We start from the raw sequence: 22489 nt of genomic DNA, 5'->3' as shown, positions 1-22489 counted from the left end.
GATCATTTTAATAGTCTGTTGTTTTTTAAATTTGTGTGATCCTCTGTCCTAGGAAGTCCAGCTTGCCTGAACTGCCTCACTGCCTTTGGTTTGGTACAGACACTAAAATAATTTCCTTCCACAGACAGTATATATTCTAACAGAAAAAAAAAAAAAAAAAAAGGAGGAAGAAAACGTTCTGCTCCCATTTTACAGACAGAAAACTGGTTGAGGTATCTTCATAAAATCAAAAATACAATTTGTAGCATGAATCGGAATAAAGATTAATTTTCTAAGCCCTAAATTCACTAACTTTTAGTCTTCATCTTTATGGTTTAGTGGGATTTCACAGAGATTTTTAGAAAGTGCAAAATTTTATTAGTTTTAATGTAATGAGAAACAAAAATGACAACAAGCTTTGAAAAATAATGGCTTCTCTGACTGAGAAGAGCACACAAATTTATTTCCAGTTCTCCTTCCCCCCACTTAACTCCAATGAGAAAAAGTATTTGCAATTCAAACTAAAACTGTTGCCTGCATTCTTCAGCTGCAGATAAGTTCTTCCTATACCATCTGTATCAAATGCCATTAAGGAAGCTAATGCAATTACTAAAATACAAGTGGATATTTCCTGCATACAGCAAGGTTAAAAAGGTCATTGTTTAACTGAATGGAGTACGTGCTTTTTATATTTGCTGTTCTTAGTACTTTTCTTCATGGTCTATTCTCAGTCCATTAAATATAGCCATCAAAATTCAGCAATTTGATGGCAACAATGACCACATATATGGATGCAAAAACTGGGAGCATCAAGTGCGTGACCTTAGCTAATCTGGAATAAATGATGTATGCCTGGCAATTATCTTGAAATGCTCTGGTTTACTTGACTTCTTTTTCAATGTTCTACTGTTGGCCCAAAGATATGCTAATTATTTCTTTTCACTATGACTTATTAATGTCTAAAAAAAGATTAATTTCAACTATACTATTTTAGTCATGCCTGTGGCATTAATGAAGTCATGAGTTCAAAACCTTGAAGTCACCATGCTGAACCAGTCAGTGTGAATTTCTATTTTAAAGAAATCTAACATAGGCTGATAAAATCAATTTTTTAAAAAATCCTTATGAAATAAGATCACGGTTTTGAACTTCTTTTTATTATTATTAATACAATGTGTGTATGAGTCTAACTGAATACCACCACAATTTCATCTGGTCTTTATCAAGGTTTGCCTGCATTTTCTTTCAGGGATTTTACTTTGTGTCAACTTAAACCCTTATAGGAGCTGGAATCAATTGTAATATTAGCAACAACAAAAGTTAAATGTTTTTATATTTTCTGTTGAACTTAGAAAAAGAGATGCAATCAACTATACTTTAGACCCTGCAGAAATCTTTCACTCAATTATAGCTTCTACTTATCTGAAAGTCTCAGGTATGGCTAAACAAAAAGCTTGAGAAAGTTTAATCCATTTAGCCCAGTTCATGAAGAAAACTTGGCCTTTATTACTCCTGTACAGCATGTCATCAAAACTACAGGACCTTCATATAGAAAAAAAACGCTTATGACAAAATAAAGACATGCTATTATATGCCTTATTTTATTGACATATGAAAAGTGCTTAAAACGTACTTAGAAATGAGCATAAGGTCCCAAAACTAGATGGAAATAATACCAGAAATACTAGAATTCTCCTTTTTAACTGGTATTTTTGTAAGGTCAGCAATTTTCTATTTCCTACTGATATACTCTTCCATGTACTTTAAACAAAACAGTATTGTTTCAAATTGTCCTCTGTAACTACTGGTAACTCATAGTGCGGTATCTCTTCCCATAATCCTCACCAACTTCTGTGCCAAGAGACAGAGTAGGAATTTTCCACTGGTAACTACTGCTCACAACTTGTGTCTCCATTTTTGATAGACGATTCCCTGATACTCTATTCAACGTTTGTTCGGAATGGCACAAGTTTTCAAGGACAGTTCATGCTGGTGACAGAAACTAAAGCATGTTTTGGCTCTGATAGTCCTAGGAAGAAAGTGATGGTGATTATTTGGGTTGGAAATGCAAATTTTCCTTTAAGTTTATTTGTTCTTGCAAAATATCTTTCTTCTTCCAGCAAAATCTTATGGCAAACATTTTCTTGAAATATTTTCCTAAACCAACTTAGAATCAAAGAAGTAAATTTAGGATTCCTTTTTTGACCATTAATTAAAATTATGTGGATAGTTTACATTATACCCTCTCTGCCATATTTTGTCATTCAGAGAAACTTAGATGCAGATTGATGGTTTTAATCAATTATCAAGTTGCTGGTGAGTTCACTACAGAACTGAAAAGAGATAGTACAGAGGGAAAATTAGAGAGATGTGAAAAGTTTGAAAGTAAATGCTAAGTATGTAAAAGTAATAACTGAAATGACAGATGTTCTTACTCCAGGCAAAGCAATTATTAGAAAAAAAAATAAGCAATATGTGCATTAAACAGAATGTAATGTTTTGCAAGATTACACTCAAAATTAGTTTTAGAACTATACATATGTCACGTATTTTGTAGACATTTAAATTACACTAATGGTCTTAATTTATGAAAAGCAAAGGCTGGCAAATATTCAGAAATTGAAGAAAGTCTGCAGCTGGAAATCACAGCCATGTTGCAAAATAATTACAACTCCACTTTTGCTAGATGAAAAGAAACACTATTCCAAAGAACGTATGCTCACTAAAATAACTAAGTCAGGGTTATGGATTTAACAATTCCCTTCAGCAGCTTTGACTGGCAGAACACAACATTACCACCAACTCCAGGGACCATGAAGGATGGCTGTATTAGTACTCCTTACCATCCTTTGTACGGGTAGATCTTCTTTAGAGAGCAAGAGAGTGACATAGGAAAATATGATGAATGTGAATTTGATTCAGTGCTTTTGTAGTTGGTCAAGACAGTTATACTTCTTACAAGATTTTGTGTGATGGTGAAAGACACTGCACAACACATGTAATATTCTTTATATCTAGTACCCGAAAATCTAGGAAAAGGTATTCATTCAAATGAAATGCCTTTAAAGTATTATCAGGAATCTTTAGAACTCGTATCCTAAGATAAACACCTCAAATGAACACTGATAGGTCAACATAAAAAATAGATTTTCATCTGTTCAAACCCATATCAAAACATTCTGTCCTTTTAGTCAAATTTATAAAATAAACCAGATCTTAATATTAGGATACTATTTAAAAGAATAGGAATGCTATGTAATGGTTTCTTGAATTATTTTATTAAAGTAAAAAACCCTATACTTCTTCACCACCACAGTTACTAAAAAGGAATCTAAATGAGGACTATAAAATATCCAGATGGAATCACAGAATGGCAAAAACCCTTGAGAGCATACCCACAGAGAGGGGATTTATTACAATGTGTACATGATTTGCTTTTTGAAATTACAGACTTTCGTACTGTGATCCCATGAGCTGTAATGATATTGACAAAACTGATGCTGGTGCCACACTACTCTGAAGAGTCTAGCCTTATACCAATGTATGGAATTTTTGTCAATTTTCCATTAGTGTTAATGGGATGCACAAATTCTCATTCATTGGATGAGAAGGAGATCACTTAATCTATAAAACAAAATCCACTACCACTGTTCAGTTTAATATATCACTGAAGATTTTCCAAACTGATCCTGTTTTTCATTTAGCACCTGTGCTAATTTTTTCCCTGGCCAATGGTCCATTGGGATTTACTCAATATCTGCATTTGTGTTTCTCTGTCCTTCTCTGAAAACAGTACCTTTTTGGATGGATCTCTTTTCAAATATCTGTCATGAAGTAGTGAACTCCTAGGCTTATCTAATTGCTATACCAGGACAGATCTAAAATTTATATCAATCTATCATGTATCAATGGAGAAATTGTTCTAATTAACATTAATAACACATTTTTTTTATATATATAAAAGCATACAACACAAATGTTAATTATAAGAAAACAATTCCCCTGTTAAATTTAAGTGAAGCAGATTTTTTTTTTCTTGAGCAGAATGCTACTTACTATATACTAGGGTTTAATTTGGAAACGGCATGTGTTTCCTTCTCTTCTGAAGTCCCCTTCTAGACAATGGATCAAACAACCAAACCAGGGATCACACTGCACTGCAGCTGATCAAATTAAAACACCTCTAATCTTGAAAATGTCTATAAAATGGAACTATTTCTTTTCTGTTGAAGTCTACTTCAGTTTCAGGTAGACTCGAGTAACTTATAAACATCTTATTATGGTGGAATCCTGGAAGAACTAAACCCCAAACATTTAGCCAGAGATTTTGGAAAATCCAAACCTCTTATTTATATAGAAACAACCTCAATGAAAACCACTCCAATTTTTTTCCAAATACACAAAAATCCACTGTGAAAATTAAAATATGATCTTGAAAGTCTTCTGATTTCCCCCTTTATCCTATATTACTCAAATATGTGGCTCAAAGTCGTGGCTAAATGCCTGCTGCAGCTGCTGCCCTGGATATTTTATTTCAATGGATGGAGTAAGAAAAAAGATAACGGAAAAAGCCATTTAAAAATTAATTTTAATTGTGACAAGTTAAAAGATTTTTCAAATTTTGTCATGTGATATTCTCTCAAGATGCCATTCCTTTTCCTGATAAAGTTGCTATTTTTGTGATTAAATTTGTAGAAAAACTACTAAATGAAAACAACCGATACCAAAGAAGTTGCCACATACTCAATATATCTGGGAAAAAAAAACTGTTCTGAAACTTAATGTTTTGCTGATCCCTCACAACTTTCTTATTCAAATGTAGAAACACCTCCTTTCTCTTTTTTCTCAGTTCTTCTCCTCCTCTCAAATCAGCGCTACAGGAAATATACTTCATAATAATTACCTCAACAGTGAATTATTTTCTAAGAAGTACACTGGCAGAAATCAGAACATTAATTTCACTCACTAACACAAGCAAATGTTTATACTTTATACCTTCACTACACCTATGATGCTTTCTCTTCATCTTCAGAACTTTTTCTAATTCTTTTTAAAGCTGTCAAAAGTTACATCTTGGACAAGATAGATCATAAGTATGATCCCAAATGACAGTCTCTAGAATATCATGCTTCCCCTGAAAACACAAGACGGAATATAATTTAAATGCATTACTGAACGTTATTTTTTCCTTAGGTATGAGGTTTTATTTTTCTCCTAAAATTTATCAACTTTTCCTTAGTTTCAGTCTATAACTTATTCCTATTTGATGCTCCATTTTCTGTGTTTATTTATTCTTTTTGTTTCTCTCCTCTTCTTTCAAACATAGGAATTGCCTTTTGTTTCCTTCTTTCTACCACTACCTCACAGTTCTTTGTTACATTCTTTCCTATTATTAGGGGGAATATTATGACCATGGCATGACACAAGTGAACTGTGTGTATGGTGAATGACAAAAAAAGAAGGAGAGAAAAGGATAGGCTGCACAGCAGTAGAACCACTTACTCTTTACTGGTCGCCCTTACTTCCTTATATTTCTTCTCTTTGGCAACCTTGGGGCCATACTGAGAGATCAGTGAATGAACCAGTGCAGCTACAAATAGGAAGTATAACAAAACCTCACAGAACTCATGCAGCTTCCTAAATTTCTATGACCAACATGATCATTATTTTAACTAGGTGTGATCTCTTGAGTAGCATTACCCACCAGCTAATTTTTGTACCTAGTTGAGCAGAAGGTTGGTGAACTAATATTTAGTTTAGATGGTAAATGTTTTCCGAGAATTTAATAACAAGGAAAAAAAAAACATCTCCATTTCCACGCTGAACTTTGCTGACCTTAGTTGGCAGCCATCAGATCTTGCTCCTATCCTGAGGTCCTACAGACAAATGGTAATCATTCTAAAACAGTGTCTCTCAAAACACAGAGCCGTACCACAGTCATAGATCTCTTGAAATAACTTGTATTTCTTGTGTTTCAGTTTTCTTTATTTACTTGACAGTAACATTGTTATGGGCTCTCCCTAGACCTGCTTTGACATCACTTTGCCATCTTAATTTGACATATCACAACTGTCTCTGTTGTCTGACAAGTTCTTTCAGCGTGAGGGTTTCCCATTGCAAGAAAATCTCCACAGACAACATCACTATTAGTATAAAAAGACTGGATCATAAAATTCCACATACCAACAGACAAAAATAAGACATGATGTAAGATAATTTACGTTTCTCAGGTTTATTTTTTTTTTGAGGAGATAAATTTTAACATAAAGTTAGACTGAACACAGTAAAGATATATTCTCTTAGTCCTTGCAAAAATAATCCCAGGTCTGTAGGAAGCCTGTTAACATCTAGATAAATCAAGCTTGCTGGTTCATCAATGTTTATGCTATCGTTTAACATTTTTTTCTAGCAAAAAGGGCTCTATAAATAGGTATATTTTTAACATTCAAGTGTAGTAGTTTCTCAAGTTAATTATTCAAGAGTTTTTGTGGAATATTCTTTGTTTATGCCTTGAAGGCATGGAACCAAGCACTTCCATATCGAATAAGGTGAACTGTAGAAGTGCCTTTAAATCATCAGGACAAGTAAGGGAGTTTTGTTAAACTTGATCACTGATTAAAAGGTTTCAGTCTGGGTCATAAAAGCAGGTGATAAGTAGACACAGAGTTTAGGAATATAGAAGGAGAAACTGTGAGCAGCCCTAATGAGATTAGTTTTGCAAAGAACCTGGACGTAGAACTCAGGTGACGTGGAAAAGGATTATTAGACTACGCCTCATGAGAAATACATCTTTCACGGCAAAATCTGATACAGAGATGTTATTTGCACCCTATAGTTTATCAGAATTAGGTAGTTCTCTGGAATATATTGCTGGGATAATAAAGTAGATTGATTCCATTTTTAAGCTTTTCGAGGACAAAGGGTGGGGCGAATACCAGCCTGTTTCAAGTCCAAAATCAGGCAGAGTCCCCTGCTGAGTTCTGAATGATGAATTAAGTGGAATAAGAACCAGAGAACCTCTGCCTGTGGGGAGCTTCAGTCACAGCATGAACATCCTGCAGATACTGAATACCTTTTTGGCATACCACCTCGTTTTTCTTTGGACCTGGACAGTAGAGGAGAAAATAATAAGGGGGAAAAAGGTGGCTGTTCTAAAAAAAATTGTACAACTTAGTCCAGTGTTACAATGCAGCACTGTTGTATACTCGATATGATGAGTCCACCTACAGGCTATGTTACAGTAGTGCCTCTATGTGTTAAGAACTTTCTCAAGAATCTTTTAAAAATTATTTCCTTGAAATAACATGAAATAGATCTCCTGCTACTCTTTATGACGTAGGAGGCAAATATATTTAAAAAAAAAAAAAAAAGAGAAACAAATAAACTTATTTTCCGTGAAAGCTGAGAGTTAGAACAAGAAGGAAGACAGAGGGACACCTGACCTGGATGGTATTAGGACAAAGAAGGAGTATGAAGTCATCAGGGAGGGAATTCTTCTAGAGATTTAAGGCAAAAGACCTGTCCTTTCTAGGCCTCGTGGCTTGCAACTGGCATACAGGCTACTAGCTTAGACAAAGAAACTTCTGAGGAAGTGCCCAATACTGTTGAAGGTGAGTGGGGCCTGAGGACCACAAACAACTCCTTTTCTCACTCTTTAAAGGCTTCAATATTTTGTGCATTTCTTTATGTGCTTTAAAAGAAGAGCAATTAGTATTGTTTGGTTTCTCATAATGTAATTTTTATAGCAGCACTTTCAACAATAATTTAGTAACTTCAAACATCTAGTGGTTTCTGCGTTTTCAAGGATAACTTCGAGAGCTTCTTTCCAGCAAACCTGATTACTTTACACTGTTACCAGCTTTTGTTTTCCTGAGGGCATGTATTTTTTTTTTATTGCTGTACTGTCTTAACCCCTTTTGTTGAATATATGCAGTTGATTCTAAACTTTACAAATAGTCCCACATTTTCAGTCATTTCTTCTCCATTTGCAAAGTAACAGAACCACCCCAATTTCTGCCTAGTGGGACCTCCATATATGTTGGATTGTAAAGATGTCTTGATTATTAATTAATGTAACAATGATAACATAATCAAGGACATATAACCTGAGTGCCAACAACAATTCCTACCCTTAAGTTACGCTGGGACCACACAAGCCAAAGACAAAGGAGAGGGCATTGAGCAGTTAACCTCTGTTACATAGTCTAATACATCTTAGTAAGTGTCCAATTCATTAGACAGGGATAAAGTGTCTCATATGTGTAATTAATTATTGGCAGGTTTACTTTCCAAAAGGTGCCAGATGCTATGCATTTCCTAGTTGCTATCTGGATCTCTGATCTATATGTTTCCTGCCATGTTCAACATCTGTTCAAAACATACTACTGCACACAGGAACTTCAGTAATTCAAGAGTTAAATCTTTAAAATCGAGTGAATGTGTATCCTCTTCACATTCTGGTGTTTGTAATGATATCCCTTTAAAGGTATCATAAAGGAATATTACATGAAAGAAAAATGTTCTGTAACTGATGTGGGGGTCATTATAGTTTGAAGACTCCACTGTGGACAAATAACAGACATCTGCTGGGGCACCTGCTCTTCAGTTCCTCTAGTAGGAACAGTCACTAGTAGCACGTTCTGAAAAGCAAGTGTGGAAGTTGCAGAGCTTTGAACCTTGACTCTGCTGGAGTACCTGTAAATAAATAGGCAGATTTGAATATCCATTTAACCTTTCATTGTTTCTTTGTTCCTACCATCCAGACTTCTGGAAAACTGGTGGTGTTTGCTGTCTCCGTGTGTTCTGACTCATTGATGCTTTTTAGCAGGAAACACTTTCAGTCCCCAAGTGTTTGGAGAAGCATAAACATACTGTGGAGCCTTTCAGGAAGACATTAAGACCTAATCATAGAGAATTTCTTACAACAAATTTCTTACAGGCCTATAAATAGCACTTTAATGAAATTAATGAAATTAATGAACTTTTTTTTTTCCTGTTTATGAAGGGATTACAACATGTGCAGGAAGGATTTCAATCATCATCAGCTTTTTAAATTATATCCATTGGAGGTTTTCAAGGCTTTTCGTGCCCTCTTTCAAAATTACCTATTGTTTTCTTCATGGTAAAAACCAAATCTTGCAAATTACTTGCAGAAATTCATATAGTAAAAAAGGAAAATACATAAAAAACATCCAGTGCAAATCAACACTCAAAGCTTGTAACAATATAAAAAGTTATTCAATGTATTGTTAGTGATGATGAATGTTTTTAAACTTACTGAAGAAAAGCATTGTCTGTAACTCATTATTGTTCCAATGTCATTAGCTAAACAAAGCTTGTTCTCAGACAGTACCACGATTTCGCTGGGTTCTTTTTGCAAGTGTTTACAGTGGAAGATAAAAAGAAATCTAGGAACAGGAATCCTACTACCACGGATTAAGGAAATCTGTCTTCCAGAGAACTGGGTCAGGCAATTCACTTGCTTTAACTGCACTGTGCTAAACCTCCAGCATCACCTCTTACTAGGCATAGAAGAATGTGCACTGAGACACCTAGGGCGCATGGAAAGAAAGGAGAGGGAGGTGGCGTGGCAGAGAAAAAATATTCCTTATGAACTCCTTAGCCTTGAAAACCCATTCACAGTTCCTGCCCCAGTACAAACCAACCAATCCAAAAGATCCCTGACTGACCAAAGTGATCATGTCCAGTGAGACACACACTGCCAATGACACTACCCTGACCATTGTATAGCATCCTCCCTGCTGGAACATTTTTAACCTTCACTTTCATTTCTAACAGGGATCCTCTGATGTCTAATAGGGTTGAGTTCCTACTGTTCTCTCTCTCTCTCAGTCCTGCTTTATCAATTTCTTTCCTGTTCCTTACACTGCAATACCCATAGTCTTGTACCAACACAGTCTATTACACAGCTGCAAATGAACCAGATGAGGTTTTTTGGAGTTACTTTTAAGTTTTCCATTTATTCACTACATGATGATGGCATACCCCAAATGATAGTGCAGAGCGAATATTGAAGCTTATTAAAAAATTCACATGTAACTACTGCCTCAGTCAAGACATTATAGGGTATCTTTTCTTTAAACAGATACCTATATTCATGAATACGGTGTAAAAATAGCATCTTTAAATAGCACCTCTGTAAAATTGGTTGAAACTGGCTGACACATTGAGAAGTTATCAAGGGAGTAAAAGGCTAATCCTCCTCACCTAGTGTGATCACATAAGTCTCATACCCTCAAGAAATCACATCAAAGTATATGTATGGCTATGCATTCATACACTTGCAAGGGCTCTCTAAAATCTGGGACCAAACTATAGCTGGCATTAGCCTTATATGAGACTTTTCTGAATAGACAAACTTCTTTATGCAGAGAAAGGAGAAAATGTCTCATATAAAATGACCTTCAAGGTAATGATCAAAGAATTTTTTAAACAAAAAATAAAACCCAGTTTGTAAATATATACACACATACAAACACGCATAAAAAATTAGAACAAAGGCTTATTTTATACAGTGACTTGAACGCTGACCATCATTGATGCCTCAAGGGAAGATGATATATTCTTGACTGCATCTGCAGTTGAGATGCAGTCAACTGCAGAACAAGGGAGAAACACTTTTTAAACCAATTCCTGCAGGTAGTTAGCTGACAATCAGGTATATCTGTCTATGACTATGTGAACAAATGCAGTGATGGCAATGTTAGAGCAAATTAAGGTTAATGCAGACTATCATTCCTTAGAAGGTATGGCACAGAGGAAATGGGGATTCACAGGCTCCACAGCCACAAAGAAACCACTCGCAAAACCATTCAGTAAATACATGACATTTTTCCCCTTGATAAGCTGGACTGAAGACTATTTAGAAGGAATGTTCAGTACAGTCATAAAGACTACAAGTAACATTGATCTCAATACTTGGCGGTAAACCCCAGTAAAGTTTTCCAATGTTATTTACCCTCATTAGGCATTCCGTTGGTAGAAAGGCTAAGACATCCCGTAGTATCTAACTTCTTTTTATCTCTTCTTTTCAGTACGTTGAACAAATCAAGCTCCTTACATTGTACTTCATGGAGTTTATCTCCCATCCATCAATCTCTCTTGTGCCCTGCTCCTTTGTTCCCTGTTCAGTGTGTGCATATCATTCTTGAAGAGCTGACTACAGAACCAGATGGTAGGACTTTTACTGAAGTTGTGCACAGAAATGAAATCATCTCCTCATCTATTCTTCCTAGGCATCCAAGTATCGGACAAGTCTTTGTTGCCTTGGCGCTGAGCTAAGATAGCCCAGAGTATGATAACTGCTATAACAATCCCTACGTTCTTCGACTGGCTTCATCTCTCATCTCCTACCCTCTAGGTATAGCCTACATTCCTTTTTCCCAGAGATCGGACTCAGCATTTGGCTGTGTTGAAATCTGGCTTTTTTTTTTGAGTTTCGGTTATTCCACAAAATGATCCAACGTATCTCTCCAGTGGAATGCCTTTGCTTCTTATTTTGTATACCTCTGTCTAAGCAGTCAGCTTTGCCAGGAACAATTCTGTGACATACTCAAGACTCTTAATAAAAATAGCAAAACAGGATCAAATAGGCTCATACAAATTTCAGCACAATGAATAGCTTCAGGTTTTACTTATGTGCTGTTAAATTCCAGCTAATGCAGATTTTAAAATGATAATGCTATTTTTTATCCCCCTTCTCTCTCACTTGCTAATATTTAGTAATTTATTTATTTTGTTCATAATGTTGGTTGCATGTTGTGCTACAGACTGGTAAGCAATTACCAAAAGTCTCACTAGTTGAAAGACACACAAACAAAAATATTTTGGATGTGGCAGAGCAAGATAAAAGACTGAGATAACAATATGAACAGGAAAATAAGGTTCTGCAAGAGCATGCAATCTCTCTGCTTTATAGCATCTGTGCTCCTGAGCCCAATAATACAAAGGTTCTGAAAATTTTCTAAGAGAAAGCTAAGGGCCATGTTAAACACCCAAAAAAGTACTTTTTTTTTTTTCCAGAAAGTATAAGGGATTTCCACATTTCTACAGTATCTTAGGAAAAATGGTTGCCCTGTATTTCATAATAGAAAACTCAGTTTTGTTCAAGGTAGTCAGAAACTAATTGTGCCAGTACTGGAAGATGTCACAGTGATGGCACACTTGTGGTCTTCGGGAGCTTTTAAAGTAGTGTCATTTAGCATCCAAGTTCTATCTGTGGTTTCCAAAGGAATGTTTTGGGCAATTTTTCAACTGTTTCAAGAAGCCTCCTCTCACATACCATACAAAGCTAGTCCATCACCACTTCTACTGAGTATTTTCATAGGGCCATGTGGTGAGTTAATGAGGAGAAACAGATTCTGCTCCTATCAGCACAAAAACGTTTTCTGTTTCATCTGATTTGAATTGTGTGTGTGTCAGAAACATATCAAACGTATGCCAAAGGATTCAAAAGAGCTCTTTCGGAGAAGGGCTACCTGGCTGACCTTCTACCCAGGTAATGATTCAAGAAAATGAAAAGCACTGGTAATGTTTGTTTGGTATCTCACCAAAGAGAAGGGAAAGCATTGTATGCAACTATGGATCTTGGATCTATTGTAACAGTTCAGGACACTCCAAGAATAGCTGTAGCGAAAATACTTTTACCCATCTGTGCTTGACAAAAAGAGGATATAACTTTTCTTTCGGATATAGATCAGATTACACTTGCCTGTAACATTTTCACCTAAAAGCTAGAATGTTGTAATGCACTTTACATGGAGGGAATTTGCAGACCATATGGAAACTGGAGTTAGTGAAAACATATCTGTGCAAGTGTTAAATGGAACCCCACAAAGAGCATTGCTAGGCTTAAATATGTGACCTACACATATTGCATGTTTGTTTCCAATTAGATTCTATACGGACAATTTTAACCTTTGCAACTTCTGTTCTCTGAGGCATTGAAAGAACCTCAGCTGATGAACCACAGTAGTGTTGGGCTGGTTTTGTTATAACCCGTTTGAAACTATCTGCATTCGATTGCAAACCAGTCCTTTCAAACTTATCATGCAGGACACTTATTCTGGGAAGCTGAAATATTTGGAATACAGTGAGATACCTTTGGAGAAAGAACTAGTTGTTGAAAAAGGGGCAAAAATGAATGCTATTTGAATAGGTAAACAGATGAAGATTTTTATGAATAAATATGTTCTGTAATGTCAGATTACTACTTGATAGAGTTCCTCTGCTACCAGTGACATTTTGGAATTTACATGAACAAGCGTGAAAAATTAACAATTTTGAGTATGAGTGGTTCAAGTTTTCAGTATAGACTGATCAGATTATTGCAGCCAGTTCATTTCAACTCCGCTCAAAAGTTAAGAAGCCACTGCTCAGGTGTTAAATATAATTTCCTTAAAGAATAAATCAGCCAGTCTTCCATGAGACAAAGTGATGATGCAAGCTAAAGGAAAATGAAATGGCACAAAAATTTTCAGTTTAAAAACATTTTATCTACTTTCCAGTTCAATGTACTGGTGGGAAATGTAGGATTATCTGTTTTTAATGCCAAAAACTGTGTCATCCTCATGTTTAAGATTTTTCACCAAAAGTTTGAGACAGCTCAAGTACTACAAAAAGGTGAAATCATAACTAAGTTGTATACACATTTCCAAATATGTATGAACACCACCTATCTCAAAGCATCACATATTCTGGAAAGTTTGCATAATTAACCTGTTTTAGAATTATTTAAATTATTATTTTTTTTCTTTTCCCTTTTCCTTTGTGCACTCTCTTCCGTATGCAAGGCCTCAGCTACAAAACCATGGATATTCTTACCAAGTCTGAAATGATTTAGTAATTCTTACACATGCACATGCACAAAAGCACTAGAGAAACCTCCAGGAAAAAAAAGCACATGCCATCAAGGATGCCTGAAAGCATTCAGATTTTAGTAAAATCTGATAGGGGAAAGGCTTCATACCATATGGAAGTTTTGAAAGACAGCAAGAGGAGGGAAGCTATTTTTATGTTTCAAGCTTGAATAATCAGAAGAAAAGAACACGCTTTACAGAATGCAACAGATACTTTTGTGGTGATCAATTTGAAAAACAGACAGCACCTTCGGACTTATTAAATAAAGTTTATTTGCTCCTGTTCAATTGTTATAACTTAAACCTTTACACATAAAGCAACAAATTAAACTATTTCATACAAAACTGTCAAGCTAATTACCGCTTGCCAGTAAAAATCAAGTTTAAATTATCAAAGCCCCACAGGAGTTCTATCTACTCACAATCATGCCACTAAACCCCTCTGTTTTGCAGAGTCATTACATGGAGAGCCCTTTCAAGCACTTCAAGGACCACCATTGGCTTTCAGTAAACAATGGCAGGAAATTTATCAAAGCAAATCAGGTAATGGACTAGGAGAGAATTTAGAATTCTCTTTTAAAGGGAACTTAACTAGGCAAAACTTCAGTTCAGTTAAGATCAAGGGTCTCATACAGGCAATGAAGAAAGAAAAGATGAGAAGTACACAATGACTATAAAAGCATCTGAGTTCTCTGTTAAAAAGGAAAAAAAGCCCAATTATTAGAGGGAGCAAACAGAAATTCACATCCTGAGGCATGCAGTGTAAAAATCTAAGATGCGTTTGGATTTTTTTCTTTACAGATTGGTATTTCAATATCTTGGGAATAAAGGACTAGTTCTTAGAAATCAGGAATGAGACAGCAACTGAGAAGAAGGTTAGACATAACATTATGGAAAGCGGATGGGAAGGACAGTACTTATTTTGGAACTCGGTGTTTGATTTGTAAACATTGATTCCTGAGACTGAATTGGATGGCTGAGTCAGAAGGGACAAAGTTTGTAACAGCAGTCTAAGCGGGCACCAGCAGAATGCTACAGCCAACAAAACCATCTCTGTCTGGACAGGCAATGAGATCAACTCATACTGCCATATAGTCACGAGGTGGCCTCTAGCTTTTCACTCTTTGTCATATGCTGGGAACTGTTGGAGTCTTGTTCACACCATGGATCTGACCAAAAGATGAAGTCAGAACTGCATCGGTGAAGAAATTTTTTAATCTATAAAAGAGCTTGAGTTAAACCAAGACAATTTTATTTGTATTGTATAAAAACTATAGTGAAATTAATCAAACAGAAGAGGATAACACTGCTACAAATTTTGCAATCAACTTCATGGAAATAAAAGACTTCAGAATGGAATCCATCAAATATCTCACAGCTGTCTCAATGTTCTCAATAAGCATCTCAGACCATTAACTTCAGGTGTCATTAAATGAGAACTGCAACATATAGCTATAAAATAAACCCTTGAAACTTCTGAGAATTACTAAACTACTATACAATTCCTTGGTATTATTAAATTATAATATTCTTAAACAATAATTAGACAAAAAAGGAAAAGGGTATTTATAAGATTTCCGTTACAAGGTGCAAATATTTTTAGCATTAAGAATAAAAGAGGGTCAATGTTGTGGGGAATAATAACTGAGACCATAGAAAGACTGTACACTAATATTTAGATAAAACACATGTATAATAGGAGGAGTTTTGGAATTTGAACACAAAGGTCTATTTTTTCTGCATAGACCTTCACATGTTATGAGCTTTGCCTTAATGAGACTTTTTCATAGAATCATAGAATTGTTTAGGTTGGAAAAGACCTTTGAGAGATCGAGTCCAACCGTAAACTTCTCACTAAATAGCAACATTGAGTGTAAGAACAATGCTGGAAGGAAAAAGTTTACTTGACAGAATACGTTCTGCTGGATATATATGATGTGGAATCAGTGCATGTTCATGCAAATTCCGCCATCACTATTTTAGCTGCATTAGCACCGATTCATTACTTTCTGCACGAGCTTGCCGCGTTTGCACTTTCTGCATAATTTCTGCATTACTTATCACCTCACTTATAAGGGCTCATTATTTTCCCCAAATTTTGTAACTAGGAAATAGTTAAGACAATGCATAAACCCCCACAAAATTCCCTGTAAGTGTTCAAGGATACTTTTCTTTAAAAAATCATCACTTTTTATTCTCTAGGGATAACTATTTATCTGCCTGTGTGAATCTAACCGACCCACCTGAACAAATAGTGTCTCTACCAAAACTAGATGCATGTATCAATAATGTTGGAGCAGAGTCTTCAATTTGCTTTCTTCCACAGGAATTGATTACACTTTTAAATTGTATTTTTCACTAGTTTCTCAAATTCAGGCTGAAAGACTTATACTAATATAATTATTCGGAGAAGGAAAAAGCAAATTACAGAGAGGTTCTTGCATTACAAGATGACAAGATGCATCTTTACACAGGATCTCACTTAGGGGGGAAAAAGGGTACAAAAGCTATCACTTTTAAATTCTTTAAACAAAGTTAAATGCAAGGAAGTGAAATCACAACACATCAACAACTGATTAATTTATTTACCAAAAATAGTTATATGAAGTCTTGTGAAAATGAAACATTGTTCATATCAAATGACAAATAGCTAAACCAATATAATTTTACAACAGAAACAGTACCTTCAATCAACAGCTCTTGTCCATGACTGCCCAACAATGTTCGGGATAGGAAAGGGGCAAAGTCAACAAAAATTTCTCGCAGGAGAGGGGCCACCTTTTCTAAAGCTCTTTCAAGCTTTGCAGTGATACTGTGGAAAAACAGAGACCATAATTGGAACACTTCACAACAGAAGTTAAATAATGTGAAATAATACCTGTTTTATTTAAAAGTTGCTGTAAGCTTCTTTAGAAAAGAAGATGATCAAAATTTGAATAAACTTTACAGTGTTTAAATGGCTTTAAGTAAATGCAAATGTCATGGCAGAGTCAGCAGTGTGGCATGAATTCTACAGCATTTACAGAACATTCCAAACCAAGTAAAATTCTTATTCTCATTTTCAAACATGATAAGAAGAATGTCAGATATTCAAGTGCAAGTCTATGTCACCTATCTCAGCTTATACCCATCTCATCATTTCATATACATTTGAAAACTTGAAAAGGGAGGTTTTTATTCACCCAAGGCAATCACAAGTAACTTGCTTTTCAAATAACAACATCTGGCAATGCAAGGCTAGACAAGGGAGCGTATGAAGAAGCGTTCTAGCCCAGGTAGCAAGAAAACCAATATTCTTTTCTTCAACTTTGAGCGAACGTGATCCCAGGTAAATCACTTTGCCTTTGCATTTATACTTCTCTGCCTGCTGAGACTATACATTCTTTGAAGCATGTTCTTTCATTTCTACATGTACAATGAGAATAGGTGTTTGACTTCTGTTTGCTTCTCAAACCCCAGAAATAATATTCCTTTGTCTGAGTATACCAACCTAGCAATAGTATGCAAATGTCAGCAGTGTGCTACGGATTGTACCCCTTCAGAGTCCCTCTTCCCTTTTAAAACGTGATGGGGTGTAACACTTATGCCCTCTGAAACTCTTAGCCAAGATTAAAAACCTGCTGTGTTATCTCAAAGAAGTGAATTATTGCTTAAAAATAAAAAGGAAATTACATGCATATTCTGGTCTACCAAGAATTTTTGCTGTTCTTTTTCAGACAGCTGATGGCTGAAGGTTTGGGTTTTTTTGTGCTTAAATTACAGCACCAGAATATTATTGACATTTAAAAGTGAAATTAGGCAGAAGTTACATTTATTGACAGAACGTAAGAAAATGAACACTGACATTTAAATTTTATACTGTATCTACTATCTATAAGCACTAAATAAATGTGTTTTTTTTAATTCAAATCACATGAAGATCCCTACATTTAAAAATAAAGCTGACATTATAAACAAATTGGCAGTTCTCCTTCATTAGCTTAAAATTATTTTACTGAATTCCTATAGTTTATTTTCTTTCAATGTGTTTCTTTGCCATTTCAAATTCAGATATTGATTTTCTAATATTCTAAAGGAAGCATTCATATCACCAAACCTTGTTTTAGACAATTAGTTGAAGTGAATTTTACTATGCTAAAGCCTCTATTGACTATATTTGAAACACATATGACTATTTCAGTTTTTAATTTGCAACAAGAATCTACCCCAAGCTTTTTCTGCTAGAGATAAAAAGCCTACTTGATTAATCTAGACTTCTCTAAGCCATGTTTTAAAATATGCTTCAACTGTAAATTGGTTTAAAAGGCCTAATTTTAGCATCCATTTAACTCCGAAAACTTTACGTACAATTGAAAAAATTTAAAGTTCAAAAGTTTTTTAATTAAGATAAATTTTTGTTTAAGAATCAAGTAATACAGGAGGTGTGGATGTGCTATTAACCTACACCTTGGATGAGCTATTAATAAACAACTTGTTATCAAATGGGTAGCTGATGGATCTTGTATATTATAGATCCATTCACGGGCAATTGGGAATAGCATTCCGTGAAAATGTGAGATCAAAGTTTAGCACTGTTTAAAAAACCATATCAAAGGACAGAAATTAATATTTAAGTAGGGAAAAAAAAACAAAAATAAAATCCTTTTTCCTTCATATAAATCCCTGGTGCGTTTATATGTTGAAGACTGACTGGACTTCTGGTCCTTCAGTTTCAAAAAGAACAAACAGAATTAAGAACAAAAACATACATAGAGACACCCAAAAAATGTTTCAAGGAAGCAGGTAGCCCATCTGCTGCCTTTCCTGTCCACACACATGCACACAGACCAGCAAAAGAGAGAGACTGATCTGATTCTACAGCTGTTTCTAACATCTATTATACTTTATAACGCATCCTGCAGTCATTAGGGAACTCTGTGTGGGGATCAATGTAATCAGTTTTCATTAGTGAACTGAGTCTTCTGTTTGTTTGGGTTTTTTTTGTAAAGAATGAATACTGTGGTTTTTCCTTTCCATTGGTAGACATTAAAGGCAAATAACTCTTAATCGCTTTCAAATTCAAGTTTTTTTATTTTGCATATTAAAGGCAATACATGTCAGAAAACAAATTATATATATTATATATAATTATATACAGTTTCTATATTTATAAAAATGATAAACTGGGACAAGAAAGAGTGAAAGAGCACAGCAGCAACATCAGATTGAAATAAATACTTTTAAAACTGTGAGCAAAAAACCCCAAATAATCCTGTAGACAGTTCTTACTACCTATTGCTTGAATTGGTCACAAGAAAGTGCAGAGAGGTGGGGGCACACGCTGTCCCAGTCCCAAGTATGCTACCTTCCCAACCTCATTCCAAGCCAGACCTCTGCCACCTAATCAAGACTATGAAACATCTACAAGTCCAGGATCCTTCTCCTGCTCACTTCCCTCTGCTCAGTCTACAGACATCAGCAGCTCTTTTGCTATGCAGCTGCTACAAGGGAAGCCTTAGATAAGTTAGCTCTTACTTCCTGCTCTCCAACCCCACAAACTCTGATTTTTAATCTCCTAAAAGCTGAAGCACAATGAATTCAAAGTGAGAAGCCCCAAAACTATCTATTATCAAAATAAAGTTTTAGTTGTTTCTTGGGAGGGAGGCAGAAAAAGGAAAAAAAGCCCAAAAGACATTTCTTGGGTTGATTAGATTTTAAGTTATCTATATTTCTGATACTGTGCTCCACATAAGTTTTTTCAGTCACGAATTTCAGTTACTAGTCCAAGTGCAATTACTTCTGAGTTCAAATTCTGAATTCAAAATTTGAATTCTAGATTTTCCAGCTGAAGTTCTTCTTTGACTCCAGGACAAAAACTTTCAAAATGCTCGTGGAAAAAAAAACAACGTTGCATTGGTTAAAATAACTGAAAACCAAACTGATTAGTGATCCAGGTTAATTTTAACCTACTTCAGCATCTGAATTTAAAAAAAGATTTCACCCTCAGCAAAGCACTGTCCTAAAATACGAAGAAGACAAGAAGCAAAAGAAGTGGTTTAATTACGCTATAATTTTATTAACTTGCCATGTAACGCTGTCAAGCAATAAATAATGCCGTACAAACTGTCATTCTCTCTTTGATCATTTGCACCTTTTTGGAGTGGAGCCGACAGCCCTCAGCCTTTCAGCCTGAGCCCCACACCCATTGCTGGGATTCCACCTGCACCACGCACCTGATTCTTCAGATAGGACCAGCAAAAAAGAGGCTTTTTTTTTTTTTTCACTGTGTTAAATCACTGAAGCACCAGTACTTTTTTTTACAGGTTACCTAGGGGCCTTGCTTTAAGTTTATTTCCTTTCTAGTTCATTAGGGAATGAAATTCTCTTGTTTGTGAGCTTGTACGCTCATGCACGACTAGCTTGGTTACTGTCCCCTTCCATTCTTCTTAAAACCATACCTCAAAGTGGCCGCCAACTAAGGGACACTTAGAAACTCCTTAGTAGTGTATCAGCTTTTTAAGGCAGACCGGTGTGCACCTTAAAAAGGTCAAAAATTTGTCTTTGAAGTGTGCTGCGGCACAACCGAATACCTTTACAAAATAATAACCCATTATACCAAGGTATTTAATGGGAATTTCAGAGGGCATTTTCCTGGCTGTCGGTCAGTGTAAGAGGGGTATTAGCTATCTCATGGCACGTGTCTCTCGCAACACCAACTCAGACCTGGTGCACCACTTCGTTAGCTAGAGGAATACATGTCTGGTTTTGTTCTCTCCAGTTTAAATAGGGCTTTTGTTTGCTCAGAAGTGTTTGTGTCTCTCTTTCCACTTGCTGGTGCTCCGTTGCCAAGTTGTGCTTGCGTTCCAAGTCTCGTTATTGTTATTGAGCAATGTAAAAAGCCAGTCAAGTAAAAAGTTACTGTTAATGAAGTTTTAGTGTCCGGCATGGTTCAAACAAGTTAGACTTTTCAGTCAAGTGTTATTTTAGTACATACATTCTTAGTACCAAAAAATTATGTAAATATACACTGTATTATATGAATAACTACAATAATGCATATGAAATAAGCTAAAATACATTTTAATATATTTTTTCTTTTTACACTTTTTTGTATGTATGAAGTTACGGGAGGAGAAATTAGAATTAATATTAAAAGATAGAACTTGCGTACCTCATGTTTTCAGCTGAATCCTCTGGCATTGGAGCAACAGTTTGGACAGCTGGGAGATTTTTGCTGGTAGCACCATTCACAAAGCTGGATGACGAAGAGGAAGAAGAAGATCCTGAGTCTACTGCACCTGTCCCCCAAAAAATACAGGTCTCAATTCAGTCTGAAGAAATAGAACTTTTAGAGACTTTTAATATAGTCCTTGTCTTATTCATCTACTTTTAAGTAAGGAAATAATGTTATTTATTCTAGAACAAGTAAAAACATTCCAATCGATTACCATATAAATGAATACCTTCTTTTGCTAGTATAACAATAATCTTAAAAAGCTATTGAAAATCAGGCAAAATAAATCCTTACCTCGTTTTCATTATTCCCAAATTATATTCCAAAGATGAAAATATTTTTACATCATCCTGTAAAGCAAGATCTTTCTAAAATAAAGGTATATTTAAGATGAGCTTGAGTGGAGAATAGAAGTTTAACTATTTTTTAAAAAATATATATACACACACACATACTTCTTGGTTGCCCAGTTGCAACTACAGGCAGAAAATAAAATACAAATTAAAAAATTATAGAGAAGATAGAAAATGCATATTCCTTCAGGAAGTGATGGGGGAAAATAGTGTTTGAGGAGTATTAAGGCTCTAATTTTACTTTTTCAGTTTCCTTTCTCAAGTCAAGGAGAACTTTTAGACCTCAAAAGTAGGGAGGGCAGTGGGGGTATCATTTCAATGGGCTGTAAACAGCTGCCCAGACAAAAAAAAGATGCAGACAGAGCATACATTTATACTTTAAGTGATCTGGGTCAGAGCTAAAGGCTAAACTTAGAATCTGAATGCCAATCTATCATGTTTGCTGAAACGGCACTGTGAGTTCAGCCTCTCTGAAGCAAATCAGCAAAGGCACAGAGCAGCTACGAACAGTAGTGAGACCACCGGCATAAATGCTGTCCCCGTTCTGCCGCACAGTCCTTGTGCGACACGTCCCTGCAGGAGATGTAGCACGGGACAGCCCTGCAGCTGCAGCTCAAAGCCTGAGGGACCGCAGTGCCATCGGAGATGAGAGAGACAGGCGAGAGCCATCCAAGTTAGCAACGAGGGGTGGAGAACCCCAGTTGAGAGATAAACAGCATTACTCTGCCAGTTTGTGAAAACGATAACTGGTAACTCCCTGTTGCTGGTCAATTTTAGCAGTTGATACATCACTGTCCTTTGCATTACACAGGTATATAGTGTTTTCCAGTTTCCTGCAAAGCTCTACAAAGTACTTATGGTTTCTTAACTGCTTAAGCAGCCAGCTGACAGTGAAGCAGAGGTCAAATGCTGATAATGGTGAAAAATTCTCCAGCAGCAGGGGTGATTTTTTTTATTATTTATTCTGCCTTTAATTAATTTTTACTGATAAAAAGAATTAAAGTAAAAATCAGAATTTTAACTGGCTCATTTAAGAAAATTTACATTCAAACCAGTATCAAAATTCA

At 35.6% G+C, this 22489-nt stretch overlaps 1 protein-coding gene across 1 annotated transcript in view; it reads right to left on the bottom strand.

The window, feature by feature from the left end:
- NBEA (neurobeachin) overlaps positions 1-22489 on the bottom strand; it is a 515614-nt gene that overhangs the window by 281320 nt on the left and 211805 nt on the right. The window contains exons 33-34 of the mRNA XM_009888422.1: positions 21007-21133; positions 16541-16668 (exon numbers count right to left, since the gene is read on the bottom strand). Of these exons, the coding sequence (XP_009886724.1) occupies positions 16541-16668; positions 21007-21133 (255 nt within the window). The remainder of the gene's footprint in view (positions 1-16540; positions 16669-21006; positions 21134-22489) is intronic.

Source organism: Charadrius vociferus, unplaced genomic scaffold (genome assembly GCF_000708025.1).
Source record: "Charadrius vociferus isolate BGI_N301 unplaced genomic scaffold, ASM70802v2 scaffold16, whole genome shotgun sequence".
Lineage (NCBI taxonomy): Eukaryota > Metazoa > Chordata > Aves > Charadriiformes > Charadriidae > Charadrius > Charadrius vociferus.
Note: the sequence above shows the minus strand (reverse complement) of the source record. Positions and strands in the feature narration are given on the sequence as shown.